Here is a 26,201-nt window from a genome sequence, read left to right on the forward strand (position 1 = left end):
AAAGAAATAGTCTGAACAGGAGCCCTCAAAGAAAAGGACAATATGCACATCCCAAGAAAACCATTAATCGTGTGCATGAAGCACTTCTGCTTCTGGTGAGTGCAGAAATTGTCCTTTTTGACTGGGTTATTTTTCTCTACAGATGAGAGGAGCATATTGTAATACCAGACACATGTTATCCGAAACTGATATGCCACAAGTAGCTAAATATAATATGTTAAGTGTATTGGTATGAACTAGTATGTAATCTCTGGATCAAATCCCAACTTTTCAAAAGGTCTCCTTACTTCCACTCTCCATTTTGGCAGAGAAATAAGAAGACACTAATAGTAGAAGTGCACAGACAGCCTGTTTTTAAATGGCAGATTTATTAAAAATGTTCTCTATCACAAACATTGGAAACATACTCGGCAGATTTTATTGTAACTGAAAGATTCAGTAGACAGTGGAAAGGGAGTAACTGTCAATGTAGATCAACCACTGAATTATGAGAAATAACGGGCCGGTTTCCACAGCAAACTCCTCACAGAGCCCCAAAATTACTCAGCATCATTGGGTTCCAGTTTATGTTCAGTCTGCCCTGAGGATGAAGCGTATGGGTTTATACATATTTACAGTAGAACAGCCTACAGATTACAGGAGAGGACATATTAGCACCAGTGCTTATGGATTAGGGTTTACGTTGCCTCTGCCACTGCATGTGCATGGTACTGACTTGACTGAAGAGTTAGGTTAAAAAAAGGTTAATAAATCTGGCACTTGGAAGGCAAACTGCTCTGCAGTGACCTAGGAATTCTTTGTGTTATGTATCACACTTGAATGCCTGTCTCTGAAGGCTGCCCATCAGAATTACCTTAATGTGCTTTCTTGCAAAATTGCATGCTTTGCTTCACATCTGCTTGCAGTGTTATTCAGTAATATATGTAACCCCTTGAGATCAGGAAATCAGTGTGATTTTCTTACAGCTGTTCTAAAACTAAGCACAAACTCTATTATTTAGCGAATATTAGACAAAATTAGTATCTTTAGCAGTTTTGGTGAAACATTTTCACATAGCAAAAAATCTACATAAATACAGTGTTCATAATTACTGAGATTCACAAAAAAAAGGCTTTGGTTAGAAAATCAAAAAGGGTCAAATAAAAAAAACTTTACAAAAAAAAGAAGCCAAAGGAGTGTCAAATGCTATATTGGAGTCAAATGAGTGCAGAATAAAACGGCAGTTGTCCATTAGTTAATTTCTCAGTATTAAAATCTTCCATCTAAAGATGCCCATGTCTCTTGCAAGCTGTGTGCCTTTCCTGACGTTCACAGCTGGTCTCCTAGTTCCAGTACAAGCAGGGTGGTGATAATTCCACATTTTCCTGTTCAAGGCAAAGAGTCCTTCTTCCAGCTGTGAGGTAGAGATTGGGTATCAGGTCACTGCGGTATGAGATACCACTGAGTGTAGCAGTCACACATTTGTTTCTAGTTCATTTATTTCAATAGTGCAGTGGTCTTTACTGTTGGATTTCTTAGTGTGATTCTCCACTGGACTTTCTTCTTGCTCCAGTTGTACAGGTATGTGGTGCTGAAACCCTTTCACTGTTTCTGGTCCACGAGATTCATTCATGGTCTTCACACAGCCATTTCTCTGGTAAGCCACAATCTGATGGACGTTAATAGGCTTAGTTTCACAGATCAATGGCACCTATGTGAAAAGCATTAAGATCTGGAATACTGCCACTGTCTGCTGTATACAACAGGAAAGGAATTTTTACTTTGAAAGCCTGTGGTCTGCTTTACATTCACCAGGAGTAACTAGGGCCTCCACAATGTCCAGGATCTGCTTCTCATATACACTAAAGCATCTTTGTACCATCTGGATAAAGTGAAGGTGTCTCTAAGCATGTAAAATGCCAATTCTGTCACAACTCAAATTAAACTTACACCCACAATAATAACTGTTTGCATCAGTAAAGTGATATAAGTAGGGTAAATAAAGACTAGAATTTCAGGGCTGAGTTCAAAAGATATGGACTCTCAATGACCAGTATGCTGAGTTTTCAGCAGTGCTTGCTCTTGAGTGCAATTACATAGACCAGTAAGTCATTTGTTGTTGCCTTCTAACCCAATGAACTAACACCTGTCTTTTCAGTTTGCACTGTTTCAAAAGAAATAAAGAGCGTTTTATTGACTGATTCATAAGTTAAATATTGAAGTGTCCTTTAAACCAAACCAGAAGTTCTGACGGGGAAAATAAGACATAAATACTGGCAGAGAAAAGGCATGGGCTTGCAGCTGAGAAAATTTGGCCTTTGGGTATGCATTACTAATTCCACAAATTATGCAGCCAAAATGTATGGCAGACTAATGCTATATTTTAATACAATTACTGAGCACGATGCAAAGAAAAATCTCATCACAGATGACTAAATAATCCCTTAGGAGGGATTTTATATTCTTGAAACATTTCTTCTTGAGTTGTGACTGAGTTCTAAATACAGCAATGAAATGTCAGGAGGCCTGTGTTACACAGGAACTCAGACTACGCTTCTGGCTTTGTAACAGATGACATTCCTTACCATTAGGTTGTATGTTTAGTTTTTTTGCAGCTAGCTATATATGCAGCTCATATATTCAGGCCTAATCCTGTCACCAGTAATTACTGCAGGTGCTAAGTACCTCAGAGGACAAGGTCTGTCTTTCACTATAAAACTTGAAAGAGCAGGAATTTCAAAAGCATTTTGCAGGAAGGCATGAGAGTAGGATTTACCAGAAAGGCTGTCCGTAAAATGGGAGAAACAATAATAGAAATAAAACTCAGCTATTAATGCTCCTCTTCTTTGCAGAATACTACAAATGATGCACAGAAATGAAACATGCCTTGTGAAAATCAGTCCTGATGAAGAAACTTTTCTGCATAAACTAGTCTGTCTTTGTGGAAGAAAGGTAGTGAGAGTCTGCCATGAGCTGAAATGGTTGGAGATTAGCACCTCCAAGCATGATGGGCTCGTGGAATTAGGAATCTCCTTTGTCAAGGATTTGAAGGAAGAGCATGAGAAGGAGTTCCTGGTATAAGGAAAGACTGAATGATGCATGCCAAGGAGGAAGGAAAAAGAGCATAGGAGGGGAGGGAGGCAGGGGCAGAATACAGAGGTATGTGTGGAATAAGATATAGAGAAGGAAAAACAAAGATGTAAGGAGGGACTGCTATTAAATGTAGAAGGCATGAAGATGCCTGAGAATGAAGTCTAGAATGGAGCAATATGCTTGTGCTAGTCCAGGAAGGAAATTACTGCAATGGTGGCTTCAGATTATGCTAACACAGAAGCCTGAAACACCCAGGGTAGTTGCTTTTGTTCCGAGCTTATTGATTATGCATGTACACATTCATAGATACCTTTACCTCCCCTTACACACAAATACTCAAGGATGTTTGTCACCCTGCTCTGTTGCTGGTCACATTTTTAGAAGAAGGACAACTTACTGGCCAGTCAGGACTTGGGTACCGAGTGTGGGACTCGCAGTTCCAGCACCTGGACATTTGCAGGACAGTGCAGCTGCTTCTTGTGCTCCTAGCCCCAGTGTGCCAGACACCGCTGGCTGGCAAGCTTTGAACTTGAGTGGCTTTTTGCATGACCTCATGGAAGAGGACCCCTCCACCTCATCTGGCTAAGCAGCACATTGCCCAATTCTGTCCTCTCTCTGAAATACCTTTTATAAACTAGATGAAACAAATGTGGGAGGCTGAGCGTTCGCTGGTTCTTTGCCATAACATGGCACATGCTGGCACACCCTGGCTCATGGCATTTTTACCTCGTCTCCGTCCTTGACAAACTCCTTCCGGCAGATGTGGGCCATGATCCCAGCAGCCAGCGCATCTCCTAGGACGTTGATCATTGTTCTAAACCTGTCTCTGGAAAATGAAACAGTAATGGTAAGCTGTTGGCTCTTTGGGTACATTCCTATGCCTTCATCACTGCGGTAACTATAGCTAAAGGCCAGTTTCGCTGTTTTTATGAGCTAACAAGTTTAGAAATGGTAGTAAAGAGTTTGGCACGGGGCAGCCACTAGTTACTGAGCTGCTCAGTTGGGTTTTCCAGCCTTTTCTGAGCTCAGTGCGCTGTGCTGTCACATCCTTTAGTTTGCAACTGAGCTAACTAGAGCACCTACACCTCCCTGTGCGTGCAAGCTGATTCAGCACTAAAAAGGTTTAACGCAGCAGATCAAGACTGCATTTATGTCTGAGTTTCTACGTTAAAGTCCAGTATTATGGCCTCATTTGGAGGCTGGTGCTGCAAGCATCATAATTCAATAAAACCAGAGGGCAGCCAGTACAACCAGTACCTTATATTAATTATCAAGGTCCCAATCTCAGCAACCAAAGTGCTAGTTAAGAAGATTATTGTATTGGTAGAATGTGTGGAATATGATCAAAATTATTCAGGAGATCGCTAAATAACTACACCCACAAACTAAGCAGGCACTGACCATATTTAAATCGTGTTCATTTCTGAAAAAGCTATGGTTGCTATGGCTACCAGTGGCTCTTAAAGATTCTTGCTTTTCAGTTATCATCTTTTCCATTTGTATGCTTGACAGTACTTTGTATATATACAGTTTCACTATTTTTCATTTATTCATTTATGGGATCATTTCTTCCCTGTTTACATGTTCTACCTCCTATCTAAAAAATAAATCTATTCAAAACCAGACTGTAAATACACAAAAGTAAGTGGTGGTTGTAGACAAGTGGCACACTTGAAACAGCATGGAATCTATTAGTTAAAATTGATGAGATTTCAAATAGATGATATAGCTTTTAAGTGTGAAATATATCACATCTTTTCCAAGAAAAACATGCACATCAGAAAAATGTGTTGTATTAGTAACTTAATTTATAAACGTGGGTTATAAAATGGAGGTTCAGAAAGCTCCAGATGTTTGGCTTATTAAAGTCAGTGACAGTCCAATATCAACACTGCCTGGATTTCTGATCCTGCATCTTAATATAGAAAAGAATTGAAACTCTGTGCTTGTTTTTTTTTCAGATATTTTAGACATGTACTCTGTGCATGCAAGTGTTTATGCAGTTGCTTGCCTAATTAGCATGAAAGTTCCTGCATGAAAGATTATTGCCTACACCAAGATGTGGTTGTTGACTCCAGGGCCCAGTCCTACATGTTTGCTGAATCCATTTTTCTAATTCCTGCTGGTCTGATTTTGGGTTCTGCCTTGAGGAAAATTCCCATAAGAATACATTAAGCAGAGAAAAATACTGTTCCAGCACATATTGATAGATGTTCCTGTTACATGCAGATTTTTTTTTTTCCTTGGTTGGTCGTCAAATTTGGATTCTTGGAAAGATATTCTGAGTTGTTAATTTTGGATTGTGCAAAGAGTCAGCTGTGGTAGAGAAGAAGCTCTATGAGCAGAGCTCAAGAATTTGCCCTCTCTTTTGGGCTCTGATTAGCATCTCTTCTGAAGACAGGATTTTTCTGAGGAAACAGTGCACCACACTGAACCTCTTAAGAAAATGGGTTGCCTGGCATGTTGTTTGACCAGTTCTATTCCATGTTTCTGTGTGTATGGAGTAGTCTGCACTACACATGAGTAGAACCACACCACACACCACTGACATTTCTCCACTAAGAGGCCAACCTGCTGCTGGTGGCATTTCTTTCAGTGCAAACACGTGAGTCAGGTGTTGCAGCGGTATTTTAGCTTTAGCTGATATTATTAAAGATGCAAAACTTCTACCTTGTGTTTAATAAACTGTATTTTATTAGCTGAGAAACATTTTGGTTTTCTTCTTTATGTCTCTAGGCACTAGCTAAAGGTATGAAGTTCACATACATGTTATGGCTACTTAAATGAGTTCTAACCTGTAGTGCATTGTAATGGGCATTTCAGTCTTGTGAGATCATCTAACCAGCCTTCTTTAAGAATTCTTCATACTTCAGTACTTCCAAAACTAATACTGAAAATATTCATCATGTCAACCATGTTGACACTTTGCATCTGCAGGCTCTTGAAACCACCAAGTGCCGAAATATTGAAATATACTTTTTGTATGAAAGGTCATCTGCAAAAGACAGAAAATTTGGTCTGTTCCTTGCTCACTTTTTAATCTCATCTGGAACTATAGCCTGAAAATATTTTTTGTCTGTTGTTTCGAAAAGTTTTGTAAGACAAAACGAAGCATAATTCCCATATATGCTGGAAGACCTACTGGAAAAACAGTGAAATGTAGATGTTGCAAGAGCTGGGTGAAAACTGAGCAATATGGAGGGAAAAGGTTTTTGTAATACAGCTTAAAATACTTTGATTTTGTTGTGCTTCATTAACTACTGAGCTTCAGTGAGCAGCATCAGAAATGTTGCTTTATTAAAATATGAACTGCCATTCCCAAATTTAGATGCCCACAGCAGGTATTATTTATCCTTCACAGAAGAATATTCCTGATATTCCTAAAATAAAATATGTCTTAAAATATGCATACAACATAACACTCATGACTACTATTAATAACAATGATATTCTATTACACCGAGCAGGAAAGCAAATAATTTCTCCTCACAATTCTTCATACAAAAAAATTAGTGGCTTAAAGTTGAATAAAATAGGTTATATAACAGAATGGACTTGTGACACATTTTACCCAAAACCTTGATGTAATGAAACTCCACTGTATTAATGGAGATATATTTTATATAGATTAAATAAAAAATATTTTGGACCGCTTCCTTGTGGATGCATATGCTAGTTATGTAGTTAATTGAAATGCTAATGAGCTAGAGACCAGTATTTCATGATTCACCTTCCTAGACTATTTAAAATTGTTTGATTGATTTATGGACATTTACAAAAAAGTTGAGTTCAAATAAACCATTCCTCATGAATTTTTATGGGTGACATGAATCTCTTTTATTCTGAGTGTGTTAAGTTTTAGCCTCTGCCTCTGCTGTTAAATCCTCAGTGACTAGGGATGCAGCAAAGTAACCTCTCTACAGAATGGCTGCGCTTGCAGAACATGGAGCCACTTCCATTGCCTGACTATCCTTCTAGACAAAAATAATTCTTAAATTTTCCCATGATCTGACTCTAGGTAGTTACTTTGGTCTACTTCTTCATCCTCCCTCACTGTGAATGTGAAGAACGATTGATCACTGTCCTCTTCAGGACAATCTTACCTATATCAGAAACTGCTGTGATGGCCTCTTTCAGCTTGCTCTGGTTTTAGACTAAATGAACTCTGCTTCTTCAGCCTTTCGATGTAGGTCACATTGTCCAAGTCTCAGCTAGACTCTCTCTCATTTGCCTATGTCTTTTTTCAATATAACCCCCACTGCAGTAAAGTATTTAATCTGAGACCACATTAGCACCATTTCAAGCAAAATAATTACTTGCCATGCCTTTTACGTGTGTCTGTAACACTATACCCTTGAAGACCATTTGCCTTTTTAGCAATGTTGCCACACCGGAAACTTCAAAAACTTAATGTTACTTACAGTGCCCAGTCAACAGCAATAATCAACGTGATGTCATCTGTTGGGAGCCCAACCGAGGTCAGAACAATGACCATTGTCACCAGGCCAGCTTGCGGGATACCTGCAGCACCTATGCTGGCAGCTGTTGCTGTGATACTTTAACAAAGAAAGAAAGGAACAAGCTTTACCAGTGATGGGCTGCTCTGCAAGAAACCACACTGTGTTTCTACAGGAGCTTTCCTGAACCATAATCCTTTTTACACGAGCCACTGCACACAAGTGCCAGTGTTTTGTGGACAGAAGCCAGGTCAGAGAGCAAGAACAGGCTGAACTGTCTGCCCACTGCTAAATTCTTACCCTCTACCTTTGCAGCCTTGGCACTGGTGTGGCAGTTCTATCTCTTAATATCACAAGGGCAGAGAAAGGAGGGCAGCCAGGCTGTAGGCTTCTCTGAGTTACGTCAGCTTCCCGTGGGTCATGGCACCACGCAGTGCTGTGTGCCATGAATCTGCCAGCACTCCTTCTTGCTGCTTCACCCTTGGCAGCAGAGCTCCCAGCAGACATCTCTGAGTCATCATCGGCAGTTCCTGTGCCAGGCAAATCCATGGCTGGCTGCAGCTTGGGCCTTTAATGTCAATCCATCACAAAGAGGCTAGGCCAAGGGTAAAGAGGCTGCGCCAAGGGTGCAGTCCTTGCATAGTACATGGCTTTGCATACTTGGATCTAAATATGAAGCACGTGTGAATGAAACTGTACCTCTTGAGTTTCTGGAAAGTATTTTTACTTGACCTTCACACAATTTTTTCAGCCAGGCAAGCAGAAATGAATGGGAGACCAGGGCAAGAGTGGGCCTGGCAGGCTTAACATTTTTTTCATAACACTATTTTTAGAGGAGGGATTCCAGGAGCAAAAGTGACTGGATATATTCATTTCCGCCCATCTGGCCATTTCCAAGAGCAAGGCCATCCAGCAGAAAGACAAAACACTAAAGTTGACAACTGTAAAAGGATGACATAAAGCATATACACTGATAATCCACTGCATTCACCAATCCAGAATTTCAGAGCTTTTGGCAAGCAGTTAATCAATCTCCTATGATGGAAATTGAGGGTAACAGTATTCACCCATATGGAAATTGAGACACAGAGATATCCAGTATCTTGCTCACAGCTGTACAGTGTACCAGTAGAGCAGCACCAGTATTAGAACTAGAGCCCTTTCCTGCAATAAAGAAAATAATTTGCATGTGGGTGTGATGGTGAATGAGCAAGACTTAAAACTACATTTTGAAAAACTTAGCTTGTATAGCATCCTAGTAGCATTGTAATAGGCAGAGTATAGAGAGAAAGGAAGGGACAGAAGCTCAGTAGTTGAGTAAGAGATAAATATAATGAACATTAAAGGTTCTTTAGTTAGTGCTATAAACTGGTTATCTGATTAGGACTGCTTCTGCCTCCTAAGTCAGTTTAGGCCACAAAGTCTCACAGCTTAACTGGGAGTAAAAACAGGAATGTTTGACAAAGATTGTACGGGCAAGCTCATCTGCTGTTCCATTCAATTTTGACCTTAATATAGATGTTTCTTTCTATAATATGCTCTGTTGATGGGAATAGGATCTTTACTGTCTTTTTCTGCTACATCTAGGTTTGCATAATTACATTGATAGAAACTCTCAACCTGGATTTTACAAACTATGAGCAAAGTAGACCAATTACTTTTCTAACATTCTTTTCCCCCTCTGGCAAAAACCCTGGCACTCAAGAATATTTGAATTTTAAATCTCCAGATCCGAAAGTATCAAGACCTGGGGCAGGTTTGGCCCATAGAATACAGTTAGAATTTGGCTTCAGATATTCAAGGTACTGAATCCACGGTGATTTCCTATTTACCCCCTTCTTTTGTAAATGAGTCTTTTTATTTCTTTTCCTTTCTTGGATTTTTCCAATATTCATTTGTATTTTCCTTCTACTGTCTTTAGTTCTCTCTGGTCCCTATGTACTAGCACTTAATAAAGAGATAAAACAGGGTTCTGCTAAGAGAAAGCTAGAACCTACCTTCTTTCCTTTTACTATCACTCTCCTGCTCCTGCTTTTTTCAAATCACTATTCTCTACTTCAATGTGTATATGACATCTGCCCATGCTCTGGGCCATACTTTGGGACCACATGCTAAAAACATCGCCAAATTCAAAATCACCAAAGACTAAATTTTAGCACAGGGTCACTCCAATAATTTTCAGAGAGAGAGAGTGAGCCTGAAGCAAGAGCTCATATGGGCACAATTTATTTCTTCTGCTTCTAGTTTAACCAGATCTTGCCAGAAGCCCATTAGCAAACCTCAGCTGTCATCTGGGGTTAGTTTCAGGACCCTCCTCTTCTTGTCATGAAGGTCTTCAAGTCCAGAAGAAGATGGGCACGGCCCAGCAGTGTAAATGGGGCAGTGATGAGGTCACTGGGTGGGTAGGTAAGCAGATCTCAAATATGTTGCACAAGGCTCTGACTATGAGGAATGTTTTTCTAATCATTTGTTCCCTGCTGGAAACCTGCAGGTTTCAGTCCCTGAGGCATTCTTTGGCAGCCACTGGAGTTATTCTGGCAGTAATCGTTCAGCTGGATCTTCTAGTCTTTTGGATCTATTACAGACCCTTCAAGGACAAAGTATGCAGCTATAGCACTCTGCCCACTGACAGCATGGTTGTTTATGAAGTTTTCTGCTTAAACAAGCAGCAGAGAAGACATTAAAAAAATACCTGTGTGATACAACATCTTCATGAAAACCTGCCCCGATAGTAGCATCTGTCCTCCTTCCCTGTTCCCCTACTCCTCCAAGGCTTGACAACGAGCTTCCTAACACACACCCCGTTACCTAATATAGAACTTCTAGTTTTGCAGTGTTTTAACATAAAGATGCAAACTAGACTTGAAGTTGAAAACAGTCCTGACATTTAAAATTGTGTTTTAAACACCAATAATAATAGTAAAAAGTTCCAAACCTAGTAAATGATCAATGGGTTGACTAAAAGTGAAAATTAAACAGTTATCCTCAAACAGAAACATGTTTCCTGGTGTCCGCATGCTTCTATTGAACAGTACCAGTACCATTTCCTATGTACAGTCCCTGATCTTTGCATTACTTAAAAATAACCATCCTACGAGGAAAGTATCCTTTGATACCAGCAAAGATGAGTTTTGTTCTGAATATTGCTACGTACAAGAATTGTGACAGTGTCAGACTTCACAAGACAAGCAAATCACAGCATGTGGAATTTTAGGTTTATACCTTATAGTAATAATCTGCCCAAAGTCCAGCTCATAGTTGTTTACTTGTGCAATAAAGATGGCCGCCACCGCCTCATAGAGCGCCGTCCCATCCATGTTGATGGTGGCTCCCACAGGCAGCACAAACCTTGCAATCCTCCTGTCCACATGGTTATTCTCCAACAAGCACTTGAAAGTGATAGGCAGTGTGGCTGAGCTGCAAGAGAGCAGAGAAGCACACATGGAATAATTTTTATTTCTGCAGAATAGAACGAATTGAAGCAAACCTTCTCCATGCTAATTTTACACTAACCATCTGAGCACTGCTTCTCATTCCTTGGTCTGCACGTGTGCTCACTTGCCATGTAACTTCCTATTTTGCTTGAGTGAGTTACATGTATAAATGCTAGAATTAGTGCAAATTTTGCTTCCCCAAAATTAAAAATGTCGTCCTCTCTTTCCCTCTTTCTGAAGAAAAGGCAGTGTTATACACTCAAATGCAAGACAGGGGAAACACCCTCTGCAGCTTATTAGTAAAAATCTCTGAAAACTGTTGTGCACTCATGGTCTCTTAAAAAGTTTCCTTCCAGGGCTTCTGAAATAAAAAGCCATTTTGAAACAGCAACAGTAACCACAAACCAAGGAAAGGTAGAAAGCAAGAAAGGCTCTTAACTCACTCTGAGGAAATACTATATAAGTGCACTTAGGGATTGTTCCAGTTCTCACTGTGTATTGACAGTAATCAGATGACCAGTTTAGGCAATGAATTATAATGTCAGTGAGAGCTTACTAGAGATTGGAATGCTGCTTGGGTTAAACCCTAAAACAATCCAGTGGGCAACAGCCCTGACAGAGAAACTACTCCTTCTTTTGCCACAGAATGCATTAATGCGGTAACATCCTACCTCATATATAAGCAATTTCTTACTTCTGCAAGGGGTTAGGCGAAGATCTTAGCAGCAGCATGCCTGAAAATAAAAGCTACAGACCAAGTTCCTGTATTCAGGAATATATAATCCCATTTCCTCTCTGGGACAGATCTGCCCATGTCCCTCATGTGATCATATAACAATTACATAATTGCAGGTCACATAATAACCTGTACATATGTAAATGTGATATAAATATGTATGTCTGTGGAATGGTATGGAATGGAGTGGAATGGTGTACCACTGTTTGACAGGTGTTCATCTTAAAATTAGCTTGGCCCCTTCCAAACTTTAACCCTCAATTTCATACTCTAAAATAAAACCAACTGATTTTTGTTTTCATTAACTGAGACAATTAATTAAATACTATCTGGTCATAAATTTCCTCATTTTCAATAACATGCATGCATTTTTAAATAGTAACACACCCGAGCATGTTTATCTTTATACTTTATCAGCTGTTTTGTAACATTCTGGACTTTACCATATGGCGCCATATTCACTAATATGTCACGAATAATTAAGCTGCATTCAAGTCAGTGAGTGGATATTTTTTATGGCACATCAGTTTGCATGGAAAATAAGTAATACTATTGAAGAAAATATACAAATGGCAAAATATTTTCCTTGTTATGATACTCATTTTAATATACTGCTCAGTATCCAAGACTATTTAAATACATGTAAAATAGCAAACTCCTTCAAAATTATTCCAAAGTTACGTCTTCAAAGGCATAAGTAGTTACAGGAGAAATATTGGTATCATGATACTAAGTCTTCAATGTTCTGTTCTCTTGTGATCTACATGCCCCAAGTGACGAAATATAGGTGCCTTTCCACTAGTTCGGGCAATTCCAATTGCTCAGTTGCTGCGTGTTTTGAGCCTCACATCAGCAATGTGGCTCTGATATCTAAATCTTATAATGACCATTATCAGTTCTTAGTTGAAGATAACACATTTGATCCACAAATTCTCTCTCAGTCATTACAAATGACCTACAAAAGCACAAATGAGATCCGAAAACTCTGAAATCACGGCCCCAAGTTTGCAGGAATCCATTAGCAAAATGTTTCCATGAGTAGGAGTTGTCGTTTTGTATTTGTGCAAGCTGTTGTTTGAGGAAAGTAACAGTGTTTGGAAAGGAAAAGTAGCTTCCTGCAACAGAGACACAAAAGAAAAAAGACAAGTCTGTGCTTTCATCAGGATACCTCTGTTTTCTATAACCTTATAAAGTCTGACTGGTGAGTAATTTGCTACAGACCAGCAGTCACTGCCATGAAAATCTGGACAAAAGTAATTCTCTAAGTATGCAAATAAACTGGAAGGGCATGGAAGCAATAGAAATCTGATTACCTCTGGTAAATGGGGCATACTAAACTTTTTCATTCCTGCAGTCCTAATATTTAATCAATATTTACTTTGAAAAACAAACACAGCAAAGCATAACCCCCCAAACTACACATTAGATGACATTTCTCTCTTGGGCATGCCTACCATTTTTCACACATTCATTTGTGAATGACTGAAATTCTCTGTGTCATGTTTACCATAAAAGGTTCATTCATAAAATAAAAGGGTGAGGCTGGGGCTCACAGATAATGTAGAACTGAAACCCCTGGTGTAGCTGCAACTAGGAGCAGACTGTCACAGCAGCACTTCTAGGTGTTCTTAACTAGAATATCTAACTTCTAGATGTTCTTAACATAGGCACGGCCAGGAAGCAACTACTAAATGTTATTCATTGCCTCCCTTCCCTGCAGCTACTTGTTTTTAAAGACCGTCTTTCCTTGGCCATTTGGCTTTTCTGTAACAAAACTCTGTCTAATTTCTTCATGGGAAAAAGAGGAGAAAATCTAATCTTACAAGTCCTTCCCCCCTTGCCCACACTTTGATGTATCAGAATTTTAAACCTTAATGTCTTCCTGTTCTGAGGGCAGAGAGCTAAGCTATGAAACGTGCAAATTTTCACTGACATCTTCTGATTCGGTTGAGTTGTGACAAAGACTGTGCAAAACAATCCCATAATACCAATGGCACAACCAGCAAAACCTGTATGTATTTCCACTGTTGTAAATGGAATGTACAACACTGGTTTTGCCAGAATTCAACTTTTAAACTTGTGCATTATCTCAGAGTCAGATGTTTCTTTAATTTTAATTTTGTGCTGTTAGAAGTAAGATTTCTAGGGCACATAACTAGGCGTTGGTTTTGCAGTTTATTAAATACTATAATAAAAAAGAAAATGGGCAGAATGTGAGTGCAACAATGATGAAGAACATTGCACAATATATTGAAAGGAAGCAAATTTCCAGGTCACAAATTCTTGTACCTTCCTAGCCCAGGCAGCTGCTACATACAGTCTCACTCAAATTTATGACACCACATCTTAGAGCTAGTAGACTGACTGTCCTAACTATTCCCATTGAAAGGCTTTCCATAACTCACTGCTCAGATAGGAAATTTAATTTATGATCTAGATGTACTCTTTTCAGTTTACACTAAATTTGCTTTTACGTGCTTTATGCATCTCTCTTCGCACAAATCAGTCCAACTGCTACAACATGTATTGTTAGAAATCAGTTTTGTCCCCTCTCAGCCTGGATTGACCCAAACAGACTTTTATCTTACAAGATTGCTACATTACATCCCTGATTACCCTTTCAGCACCAGTTTCAATCTGAATGAACTTCTCCTGAATACAGGTGACAAAAGTTATGTAGACTATCCTAGGAGAGGTTGTCTTGTTCAACGACGGTTCATTTTTACTCATAACGTATCATCTGGCACATAGCAGAAAATAAGTGTCTTATATAAGGCTTTGGCGGTCGGTGACTTACAGATGGCAATTAAAAAAAAATTCCTACTGTTATTTTTGAGTTATATTAATATATAATTTCAATGGCTGAAGAAAACCCATTTTCAAATAAATACTTCATTTTGTCTTTCCAGTTAAATTAAGTGAAGTTTGTTTTCTTGAAAGCTACTTTAGTGTTAAACGGTGGAGCAGTAACATGAAAGCCTGACATGTAACATTTATTAGGAGGAAAAAATACTCTAAAGTAGTGATCTTAATCTGTTAAGTCTTTTAAAAACAGTCCTAAAGCTATCAGCTAAGAGGAGAGATATCTTCTGCCAGCACTAACTCTAACAATTAAAAATACATTTTTAAATTCTTATCTCAATTTTGGGATAAAATGTTGCAGCTGCAGACGCTGAGTATAAGCTAATGCTGGATCAGGCCAAGCTCTTACTAGTGTGAGCCACAAAGACAGCTAGTCACTGTGGAAGAACAGCTGTTCAGCCTGCTCTGTTTATCTTATCATTCAAATGCATTTTGATATTTGCTCCAACAAATCAACAAACTGATCTCATCTCCCTCTTGCTAAATCTGCCTTTAATTTACACTGTGCAATAGCCAAGATCTTAGTGTTTCATAAGCAGCAAAACCCTTGAAAAAGTCGTGTTTTATTGTTTGTCTTCAGAGAAGATGAAAATTGCTTCTTTTGATAGGATGTACCACTGAGAAGATGCTACTTTAATTCATTAATGATATGGAAAGATGACCTAGAAAAATAAAATTCCCTCTTGCCACCGGAATGAGAAAACCTAAAATCAAGAGGAATTTTGCCTGTAGGCCAAATACTGCCTTTTCAGTACAGTTAGAGGCGGCAAGATGGGGGCGATATGGGGGGGAAGAAAGCAGCAAGTCAGAAGTCCACAGCTATGTGGACTGAACACCACAGAGCAGAGCAAGGTGGGCAATGACAAAAAGTGCTGTACACACCTCACTGATGCAGTAAGGAGGAGCTCCATACATTCCTATGGATGCCTCTTGCCAAAGGCAGCCCGTCCTGGGGCCAAGGGTTTGGCTTCAGGGGCTGGCTGGCCAGGTGACTGGTGCAGGGATTTAGTGCTAGTCATAGGGATTGAGTTCATCGTGTCCTAAGTGATGGAAAAAAGGAATATGAGATCCTTTCTTCTCTGTCCCTGTCCCCCATTAATGTCTGTGCAAACGAAAATATTGCTATGATTGGGATTTCTGGAGAAATATAAGGGGACTGAGAATGGGGTGCAGAATCTTTTGCTCAAGAGAATTGTGTTGAAATAATGTTCAGATCCAATAAAATCATTGCCATGAGACAACTGTTTAGTGGCTTTCAGGTTCCCTTGTGTTACATTCTTGGGTTTTGGACATGGTATTGTTTTTGATTCTTGTAGTTTGACTTTTAGCTTAAAAAGAAAGCTTTTCACAGGTGCAGGCTAGCTGGAATGAATATCAGGACACTGATCTGTGGTTTTCTTTCTATCTTTAGAGGTAGACATGAACTGACACAGAAACATCTCCAAGAAACACATCAGCATGCTTAAAACCAACTCTTTGTTCTTCTCTAAGATGATCTGAGAATCCAATACCCACATTATGAGTGTTATATAATGCCCCTGTGGCAAGTATTGTTTAACCAAACACAGATGTGTTGACTGTCAGGAGAAGCAGCTCCCCTGTCCAGCTGCAATTATTTGTGCATGTTCTTTTGGCAACAGCTCAGTTATGTGCAGTATCCCTTCCTTTCAGTATAAAAAAGGTGAAAAGTTCAGCTATCTCTAGACAAGGCACTGCTATTTGAGCAGAAAAACATTAAAAACATGTTGGGCCTGTGTTGGATTTGCAAGATATACACACTGTTAAGAAGGGGCAAATAGAGCTAAATCCATCAAACATGTCCAAACCCCAAATCCTTAAGTTCAGAGCCTTTCCTCAGGACTCACCTTAACTTTGGTGGTACATTAGCTTCTGATAATAAAGATATTAAATCTAGTAGCAAGTCCTGCTGGTGGTTCTTGACCGGCTGAGCTACCAGCTGATGCCAGAACTCTGTTCCCAAACCACACCCTCTCTGGGCCTATAAATGTGTAATTGTTCCTTGCACAGTGGAAGGGGACAGAGCACGGTCTCAAAGTACTCAATATCCCCAGGAGAGGGGCTCTCTCCTGGAGTCGGAGCCCAGGAGAGGCAAAGTCAGCACAAGTTTAAGGGAAAGCTGAATTCCCCCTGTATTCCCCACTACGCGCACTCTCACATCAGCTTGGGGTAAGGAAATGGGCTAGAGAAAACCTCAAGTAAGGATTGGTTTACCTTAAAGAGACTGAGCAGAGAGAGACACCTCTCTCTTCATCAGCTCTGTAGGTTAAGATTTCTGCTTTATAGCTATGCCTGATACCTGCCTAGCTCTCTTTACCACACTGGCTTTTGGGGCTGCTTTCTAGAAGCCAAACTCTCCCAATGAGAAGCTCAGTTCCAAGGCAACCTATGTAGTTGAAAGTTACCTAAAAGTTAAGCTTTGCAATGACGATCACTGTGATGTGCAGGTCTTTCAAAAGAGCTAGCTCACATTTGCTAGACAGTATGCATGTTCTCTCCTTATGCTTCTACAAGTAATCTACAAAAGATAGCTGATGTAAAAATTCTTGAACCAACCAATGTTGGACATTCTTCTAGTAGTAATATAACTTAGGCACTCATGTAGAACAGGGAATCAAACTCCTGCAACCCATTGTAGATCTGGTTGTGTATTTTGGTGATAACATATCATGTCTGACTTTTTGTTTTATTACTAAGACTGAAGACACTGGCATTGGAACATTTCTAACCTTGAAATATACCACAAGCAACCTGGACCTGATATATCATGAACCGTGAAGAGGGCACTTCATGGTTGTAAAATGGCTTGATACTCCCAGAGCTAGAGACAGAGTAAGGAGCTGAGATCCAATGAAGAAACAATGAAGTGCCTTGATAGGAATGGGAGATCACTATTTAAAAAAGCACAAGCCCTGAAAGTTTCCAGACCAGTCAAGGACTAGTAAATTGGTTAAAAAATCAAAATGCAATGCTGATGCAAAATAAGAAAAATCAAGAAAAGTAATCTGGTTTTGAAAGTGGTGGAATAGGTGCTGATCTTTTAAGTCTTGATTAAACCTCTGTTGATAAAGGGATCTATACTGGTGAAAAAGTTGGTTATTTTTGTTGATTATTAACAGAAAAGAGAGAGAAGGACAAAATATTCTATAGATGCTAAAGGTGAAATAAGGAAAGAAATATTATATATATATTTTTTTTTTTTTTCCTAAAAAGAGAAAAACTGATTAGATTTTTCTAGAAAGAGAGAATGAATGGAACAGCACAGACTAAAAAAACCTGAGTTGTCAGCAATAGAGTTCTTCAGAAACAGAATTCTTAGAGGAGCAGGGCAGATAGTCAAGTGTGTCAAATGTGAACCAAATGAGTCTTTCCAACACTAACATCCTTGAGTGCAAAATTAGCATCTTACTTGAATCTGGAGTTGTGAAGACATCGCAAGCTACAAACTTTTCATGTTCTAATATAAAAGCTTGCCTTAATTATTTAAGTCTAATTAGAGTTTCAAACACCACCCAGTACATAACTTTTTCTTGGTTTTGTATTTCACAGTATGTTGCTCTTTATAGGTCATTTTGGAGCAAACTGTTATATATGAAAACACCTTGTAAAATGAAACATAGTGGAAAGACAATACCTTCCAACTGCACTGAAATAATCATTCCTTCCTCTCCTCTGTTTTAATTCCTATACATTCCTTCTGCTCTGCTTACTCCTGCCCTAACCACTGCATGTGTATCCATGAGAGGAACAGCCATCTGCATTTGGCCTTCCTGTCCCAAATTACCTTGTCAGACCTTGCTAGAACTATAACGAGCCTAATCAGGCCAATGGGCTGGGGATAAAAGTTTTAGGCTCTTTGCCCAAGTCTGGCACGGGTCTAGTACAACTTAAGTTCTGTCTTTTTCATTGTCCCTTCAGTAAAACAGAGATTATTTCTCTTTTACCATCAACAGTAATTACCGCATTGCAAAATAATGTTTTGTACCAAAAATAAGTTTTGCAGAAGGTTATAGTAACGATGAATGACATCAACTAATTTGAGTTCAGAGAAGTTACATTGTTAGTTATTTATTTAGATAATTCACAAAAGAGTTCCAGATTTCTGCAAAACTCACATCACTGTTTATGAGTGATGATGCCCTATGCAAAGCCATATGTGCTCATTACATAATGGCCCTTATTAGACTATTTAAATAACTTAATTTTTTTAAATCAATATTTGGTTTGACTGCTTTCCCAGAAGTTTTTATCTATATGTCTTTCCTGCCTTTTCCTCCTGTAATCCCACCAATCACAAATGCACTTTATTTCTAAATGGGTCACTCCATTGTAGGACAGGTTATGTGCATTCTTCCTCAAGGCACTTGGAAAGTTAAGGAGAAAAGTAAGATTAGAGGCACAAGGGATAAGAAGCTGGTACAACGCTATTGCCTGAAAGGGTATATTAGTCGTCAGAGCTCAACTTATTATAGAAATTATTATAAAATGGAAGATGGAATCAGTATTTAAGTGTAACTAGATGAAGTACTCCTCACTCATTATCATTAATTAGAATAAATATTTTGGGGTTAACAAAACCTTTTTAATTTTTCATTATATTTCTTCATAAATAGATGTTCCCAATTTATAATTGATTTTGTACTAAATAATAATTTGAAGTCTACATTAGGTAGATGAAGGCAGCTGTTTGTCACTAGCTGTTATCATTTCAAAATCTGGATAAGATTTGGTATTTTCCAGTCTCTCTGTAAAAGAACAATAGTAACTTTAAAAATCTAAAAGCAAAAATGAGATAAAAGAAAGCCCTTTTCCTTTACAGCTGACAGGAGAAATAATAAATATGTAAGATGTGCTAAAAAGACCTATTTACCTGGCACTTTCTGCTTGTACTGTGGCTTTTATTACTGCATAAAAAGTGGTAGGTATAGCTGCTCTTATTACTTCAGAGTAACAAGCCTCCACCCACAGGTGCCATGAAACTGTACTTTCATGTCAGCTACACGGAAATGTTATTTTATTGGTTGTTCTTGTCTCCACTCCATGCAAGTCAATTCCAGCCCTTTCAAGCACTTCTCACGGACCAATTTAGCCGTATTGGGAGTCATTTTCATAACCACTTTACAAGCTGTTTCCCATTTTCACTGTACCTTTGTTCAGCTATAGTTAAAACTCATTGTCCATCCTCCATAAAAGGGTTGCAAAAATTATTATTCCTTGAGCAGAACAGCTAAATATTTTCCCAGTGCTGGACAACGGCTTGCAACCACAGTCTTTTCTTAATGTACCAAGAAACAAAGACTAAGATGAGTAGAAAGGGTAAAATGTTTCCATATGACTGAACTAGGTGGTTTTCTGCTAATACCAAAAATGAAGTCTGGACTAACTGTGTGTCCCTTATATATATTAAATTTGTAGAAGCACAGCGTTTGTTTTTATGGAAAAATACCCTTATTCCTTTCTAGCCCTCTAAGAAAAAACATTTTTGTCCAATATTTTTTTAAAACTGAGAGAAAACAATGTGAAAAACATTACTGTCAAATGGCTCCCACACAGAACTTCCAAATGTTAAGAGACGCATCTTTTACAAATATACCAGTGAATTTGACACAGGCCGTTGTTTAGATATAAATATATCTGCTCCAGTACAGCTGTAGTATGCTTTTCCCAAGAGAAAGCTGGAGTAAGGATCTAGCAAGTATTTTGTTGCATCTGTCTAGAAACTGTATAATACCTGGAGGACGTGGCTAGAGCAATGAGCAAGGCTTGAAGAATCCCTCTGATGAAGACAATGGGATTCTTCTTGGTGATAAAGAAGTACATCATTGGCAGAATAAACAGCCCATGCACCACAAGGCCGCAAACCACCGTAATGGCATAGAAACCCAGTTTCTTCCCAATGGCTGAAGGGTCATCCATTTCTAAGATTTTACCAGCAATTAGGAAGACAATTCCGAATGGAAAATACCTGAGCAAAAAGAAAGACAGTCATTATTAGGAGAGAGCTCACATCCATCAAACAGTATGAGATGGGAAAGCCTTGTACTTCCAGTAGCAGTGCAGTAACAGCAGCCTGTCTGGGAGCAGCACAGCTTGGTTCCGTTGTTTTATCTGTCTAAGCCCCTCTCTCACATACTTGAGGAGTGTGCCCAAAGCACTGGGCTAAAAATCTTTGATGTGGGATAGTCCTCAGCACAGCTGAGATTATGGTGCTGGTCAAGAATGACTTCACAATGTTTTGGTTCAGAAGGCAGCTCTGCCTTTTTAGCTCAAGGCAGGTCATTTACCGGGAGAGGGAGAATGAATCCTAAGCTCTGCTCGTGTGTTTGTGCTCCTGCAACTGTTCATGGATTTTAGTTGGAAGCTGTTAAGTAAATATTTATGTTGCCTTTGGAAGACACAGGAGAAACACCAACATGTATTACACATGCTCTTGGACTGCCTGGGAGTTTGATTTGGGGCAGATAGATAGGCAGAATAATAGTTTCTGAACCCCTTCTGGACTGGATGTGGGATAGGTGCTTTATCAAAACTGTTATGCTTCTGTTCATGGCTAGACACAAAGCCATGGGTGCCGAAAGAGTTTAAGATTTAAAAAAAAATAAAAAACCTGCAGGCATCCAGCCATCTTCTGCTTGCAGTTGTGCCATCTTCAGAGACTTGCCTCTTCCTCCTCGTTCTTCCAGGAATTACTACCTGCTTGGATCCATCTAACCAAGTGATCATTCCCTGACCCAGCTCAGTCAGATTGGACCAGGTAGATGGAAACAAAGGCTGAGTTCTGGCAGTGGGGATTCCCCCCACAGGCTAAGCCACATTGGGGGACCTTCTGAAGTGTGGAGAAGATGCTAAGCTGATAGTTTTTGTTGTTGGCAGTCACCTACTGTTCCTTTGATCTTTGAGCCATGTGGGTTGCCAGCTCTAGCTGTCTCTCAGTGTAATTTAGGATTGCTCTGAAGGCTTTTCCTAAGTTACATAGCTGTTGAGGGCTATTCTGCTGACCGGAGACATCCCAAGTGCCAGGTGGTCTGGGTATATTATCTCCACTGTGCTGTTCAGTGCAGAGACAGCCAAGGTAGCAGCAACCCCGCTAATGACAGTACGGTCATGTCAGCACAAGAGCCCAGCCCTCTCCTGAGCAAGCTGAATCACAGAATCACAATGTTAGGGGTTGGAAGGGACCTCGAAAGATCATCCAGTCCAACCCCCCTGCCAGAGCAGGACCACCTAGAGTAGATCACGCAGGAACGCATCCAGGCGAGTTTTGAATGGAGCCAGACTGGTATTTCAAGTGCAGCAATGCTGTAAGGGATGAAAGTACCAGCTTGAACATCTCATCGTGTTTCTTCCTTGTGTAGGCTGGATGTATTACAATCCCTTTTGGCATGCTCAAGGATTGGCAGTGCCCCTAGTGCATACAGCACCCACCCGCCCAGCCATACCGTATTTTGTTACTTGAGAGTAATATATAGGCTGCCTCTGCCAAAATAACAGTACAAGCCAGGGACAGGATGTATCTTCCTTCAAATACTGAGGTGCTGCAAAGCTAAGGATTGTTCACCCTCATTTATATCCCTGGAAATAAGTTTATGAGATTTCTGTGCATCCTCTTCTGTTGAAATTTTCCTACTCCTTTAAAAAAATATTTATTTTCTTAATAAAACAGTTACTTACCAAACAGCAACTGCCACTATCTTCATGACAGATTCATTTAAACACTGGCAAAAGCTGACCAAAGGAACGCCACTGTTCCCCATTCTTCCCAACATTATACCTGCAAACAAAGACATTTAGGTTTAATTTCTCAGGTGCCTTCATGCAAAGCCCCAGTGCTTTCCCTCTGTGCTGTAATTACAAGTAAACTAAGTGGGAGATGATTGGATGAATATAGATCTTTGTGCTGTATAAAGAGACATGGTATCTGAAAGCCTCACACAAACAGGAGCGCATCGGGGAGCCAGGCCACAGCCTTGTGCTTTGGCTCCGTACAGGGTGCTCTCCCCTAGCTGGTGGTTTTTAATTTGCAGTTCCCTGAAGTTTCCCTGTGGGGGTACTTTTGTACTGCAGATTTAGCCTCCTTGGTAACACGCCTGTTTCATTAACCATCTTTCATAGAGCCCTGAGAAGGATTTACCTGCTCTGTGGGATACATGGAAGACAAACTGAAAAACATTTTTTTAGTGGAGGAAACTGTCCCTGCCTGCAGTCTGCCTTACTGCTGTGCACTGCATACAGCTGGGCAGCATCCATGGGACACTACCGGGGCAAAAATGGTATTTGAGGTTTATTCTGGTAATGAGGAGTTAGTAGGGGGATCTCCATCTTATTTTTAGTAGTTATCTGTCTACACAATAACAACAAACCCTCAAAATCAGTCAGGCTTTGCAAACTGGGGGGAGATAAGGAAATGCAAATTCATGTGAAGAAAAGCTAAATTAGTCTGTATAGACTAATCAGCAAAGAAGAAAGCAAAGGAAACCCATTCTGAGCATCCAGCGCTCAGAAAGGAAAAGAATACAGCTCTGGGATGTGTCATCTAACCATATATTCTCCAGTGTTAGTTTCCAATAATGCATATAAATAGACATAATTTTCTTATTTTATTAATTTTCTGCCATCATTCCCTGAAAGGATTATAAGTGATCGAGTTAATTGCTCAAGGAAGTACTTCAAAAGCTAGCTGCATCAAGTGACACTGCCTTTGAAGGGAGGTTAATGAAGAAACATGGGGCTAGGAGTGGGGTGCGTGCTGCCACTTGCTCTGGATATGCAGTGTCCTTGCTTTGAGCAGGAGCCCAGGCTCTGTCCCTCGTAGCCCACATCTGCGCTTGCGAGGCAGGTCTTAGCAGCACCACTTCCAGGGCAATCCCCTCCTGAGGCAGGGAGGGAGGCTCTCAGCTGTTTTATCCAGGGATTTCACAATAACAGTGCATTCAAGATGTGGGTTTCTAAGCCTCTTAATATTCATCTGAGCTATAACTTTTAGGTCAGAAAACAACACTTTTATTAAGCATGTTGCTCAACTTTGGTAATAGGACATTAAATATAGTTCAGCTCTTCTAGCCTGGTCAGTGGTAGTTTTACAAGAGTCTTGGCTTCTAATTCTGTATCATGCCAAAAAGAAGAAATGATTCTACAGGAATAACTGAAATTTGCTCTTGAAAACACTGTCTTACCTAAGCATGTGGCTGTTGGTGGGGACAGACAGGAGCAGGCAGGACTGGGGCCTTATGTCTGCAGCCCTGATATACCCTGATATTCCATTTCAGTGCAAACAGTTTCCTTGTAATGAATAAATAATGTGTGCTCCTCCAAGGAAAAAAAATCAGATGTCTCAACAGTTAACCACTATCATAATCTCAAACAGAAATTCCCGCACACTGTGTGAGAAGAGGTAGTATAGCTAGTCACAGCTGATCCCAGCACCAAGATTTTTCATGTATCTTAACCTCACACTCTGCCTATCAAATGTTGCCCATTTTAATGCATGCCTGGTAAAGAAGTCCAGTCATTCATACACAGGATTTATTCCTGGACTGAGATTACTAAGTAATTCACCTCCTGCTTCAGGAAGAGCAAGTTAGCTCAAGTCTAAATTCTTGTCCCTTTATGCTGTTCTTATGCTGTTCAAGGACCTTAAAGAAGCTGTAATAAGAACTCATACCGACCCTAATGCTGGTTTTCTATGCCAAAGTGGTGTAAAAGGACCTTTGTGCAAATAAGACTCAGCCAAAGTGAGCGAAACTGTTACAAAGCACCAAGGCTTGTATACATTTTTTTTTTTTGCAATAAATACAACCTTTGGAAGGATGCTTTTCTTTCATAGAGATTGAAGCCACATGTCTTCTGTTTCATTGCTTCCATTTTGGTGGGGGCGCAGAAAGCTGAAGACAGCGATAAATGCTTGGCTGCATCCTTTGTTTGAAATAACAGTCTGAAATAGTCACTGGTAGATGACAGGTTTTGAGGGTTTAGTGTCTTAGGTTTGTACATGGCTGATACAGTCACAGGTGACCCAGCAGCTGGGACTGCGGTGTACGGGGCAGTACAGGCAGTACATTTTCTGTATGTCAGCCAGGAAGAAACCAGCTCTCAGCGTCCATCTCTTGAACCCCAGGCCAGCCAGACACAGGGGCACGGTAAAAGTAATACATTCAGTTTGGGGAAGACAATGAATGATCTTCTGTGATCAGAAGTATAAAATTGCCCTTGATCCTAATAAATCACATGTAATCATTCATTCATTCATATCCAATACTTTTTGACTGGAATAGTGTTTGCTGTGCCATTGTATTTTGGGAATTGACTATAAAATACTACAAACTGGGGGACAGCCAGTTTCCAGCAGTGTTGCATATGAAATACCACCCACTGGAGAAACTGCAAGAGAAAGACAAATCTGCTGATTCCAGACTTGATTTTTGACCCCTTGTGCTGGTATGAACCATAATATAATAAATACAGTAAAAGATGTTTTATGGAACTACCTCTGCTGAACAGATCAACTTCCAATAATAAATTTAGATAAGGAAAATTTGATCAGCATTTTCTTGTAAAAGTCATTGGAACTTCATGATTAACTAGGGCACGTTTGTTTAAATTCCCTCTTCCAAATCCACAAACAGAATATAACACACATGGCACCAATGAGTTCCTTCCTCCAGCAAGCAAAAATGAATAGATTAGCCAGACAGAAGCTCTTAGAGTCCACTGTGATATGCTACTAGATGGTATATAAGTATCAGCATTGCATGATGGCAAAAATACAATCAAAAAGTTTCAATCAAAGAGAAGATTCATAGATTTAAAACTGAGGAAGCAATATACCTTTATAGCTCACTTATTTGAGATATCATGGAGGCTCATTATCTGAGCTAGGTTCTTACATAGATAAGCGACAGTTATATTCTACAATAATAACGTGGTAAAATGTGACTAAGAATGGGTAAAAACAACAGACAGGGCAGGTTCCAGGGCTAAAGTAATTTTCTGTCTAGTAGGGGGAACTTTAGCCAAGGAGTTGGTCTGGGAGCAGGTTTTTCTTGGACTGCCAGTTGCAGGGGTGAAACATCCGGCCACGAGAGCTGGGGGTGTCTCAGCCTGGTTACCCCTGAACCAAGAGCAGTGTGGGAAGTTCTTTGTTCCTGTAACACAACACCTGGAGCTCCAGGCATTAGAAGTGGCCTTTGGAAAGAAAGTCTGCTACAGACTTGTTTATTCCAGAATTTCTTGAAACTTTCTCTGGGACTTCTGCTAGTGGCCAGAGAGTGAAACAGAATATTGGCAGAGTGGCCATGGGTCTGACCTAATATACTAATTCCTACCTCCTCTGAGAACACTGTATTAGTGTTTCTTACAGTGAGCAAAAAATGGTTCAAAGTAATCCAGAAAAAATTTAAACAAAAAGAATGCAACCGCATGCACAGAAAACAGAACTGCATGGAACAAAATTCATCAAGGATGTTGAAGACTTATCTTTGAGAGGTTGGGAGACACTTCTGTAACAGTCTTGCATTTTTTCACATGAAGTTTAGATAGAAGCAGTTACAAAAGATGAATCAAGAAACCAAACAACTCCACCCCTATATTTTTCTCTTAAATGTATACTTGGATTATTACAAACCA

At 39.7% G+C, this 26,201-nt stretch overlaps 1 protein-coding gene across 2 annotated transcripts in view; it reads right to left on the reverse strand.

Moving 5' to 3' along the window:
- Positions 1-1,453: 1,453 nt before the first annotated feature.
- The window catches only part of SLC1A7 (solute carrier family 1 member 7), a 59,738-nt gene continuing 34,990 nt past the window's right edge, over positions 1,454-26,201 (reverse strand). The window contains exons 6-11 of one of the 2 annotated variants that reach the window (XM_086462089.1): positions 22,251-22,350; positions 20,311-20,544; positions 10,752-10,946; positions 7,494-7,628; positions 3,799-3,898; positions 1,454-1,648 (exon numbers count right to left, since the gene is read on the reverse strand). In XM_086462089.1, the coding sequence (XP_086318215.1) occupies positions 1,454-1,648; positions 3,799-3,898; positions 7,494-7,628; positions 10,752-10,946; positions 20,311-20,544; positions 22,251-22,350 (959 nt within the window). Of the gene's footprint in view, positions 1,691-3,798; positions 3,899-7,493; positions 7,629-10,751; positions 10,947-20,310; positions 20,545-22,250; positions 22,351-26,201 lie in introns of both variants that reach the window. The other variant, XM_086462087.1, reaches the window with a different exon arrangement.

The sequence above is a fragment of the Leptosomus discolor genome, chromosome 3 (assembly GCF_034619465.1).
Source record: "Leptosomus discolor isolate bLepDis1 chromosome 3, bLepDis1.hap2, whole genome shotgun sequence".
Taxonomy (NCBI): domain Eukaryota; kingdom Metazoa; phylum Chordata; class Aves; order Leptosomiformes; family Leptosomidae; genus Leptosomus; species Leptosomus discolor.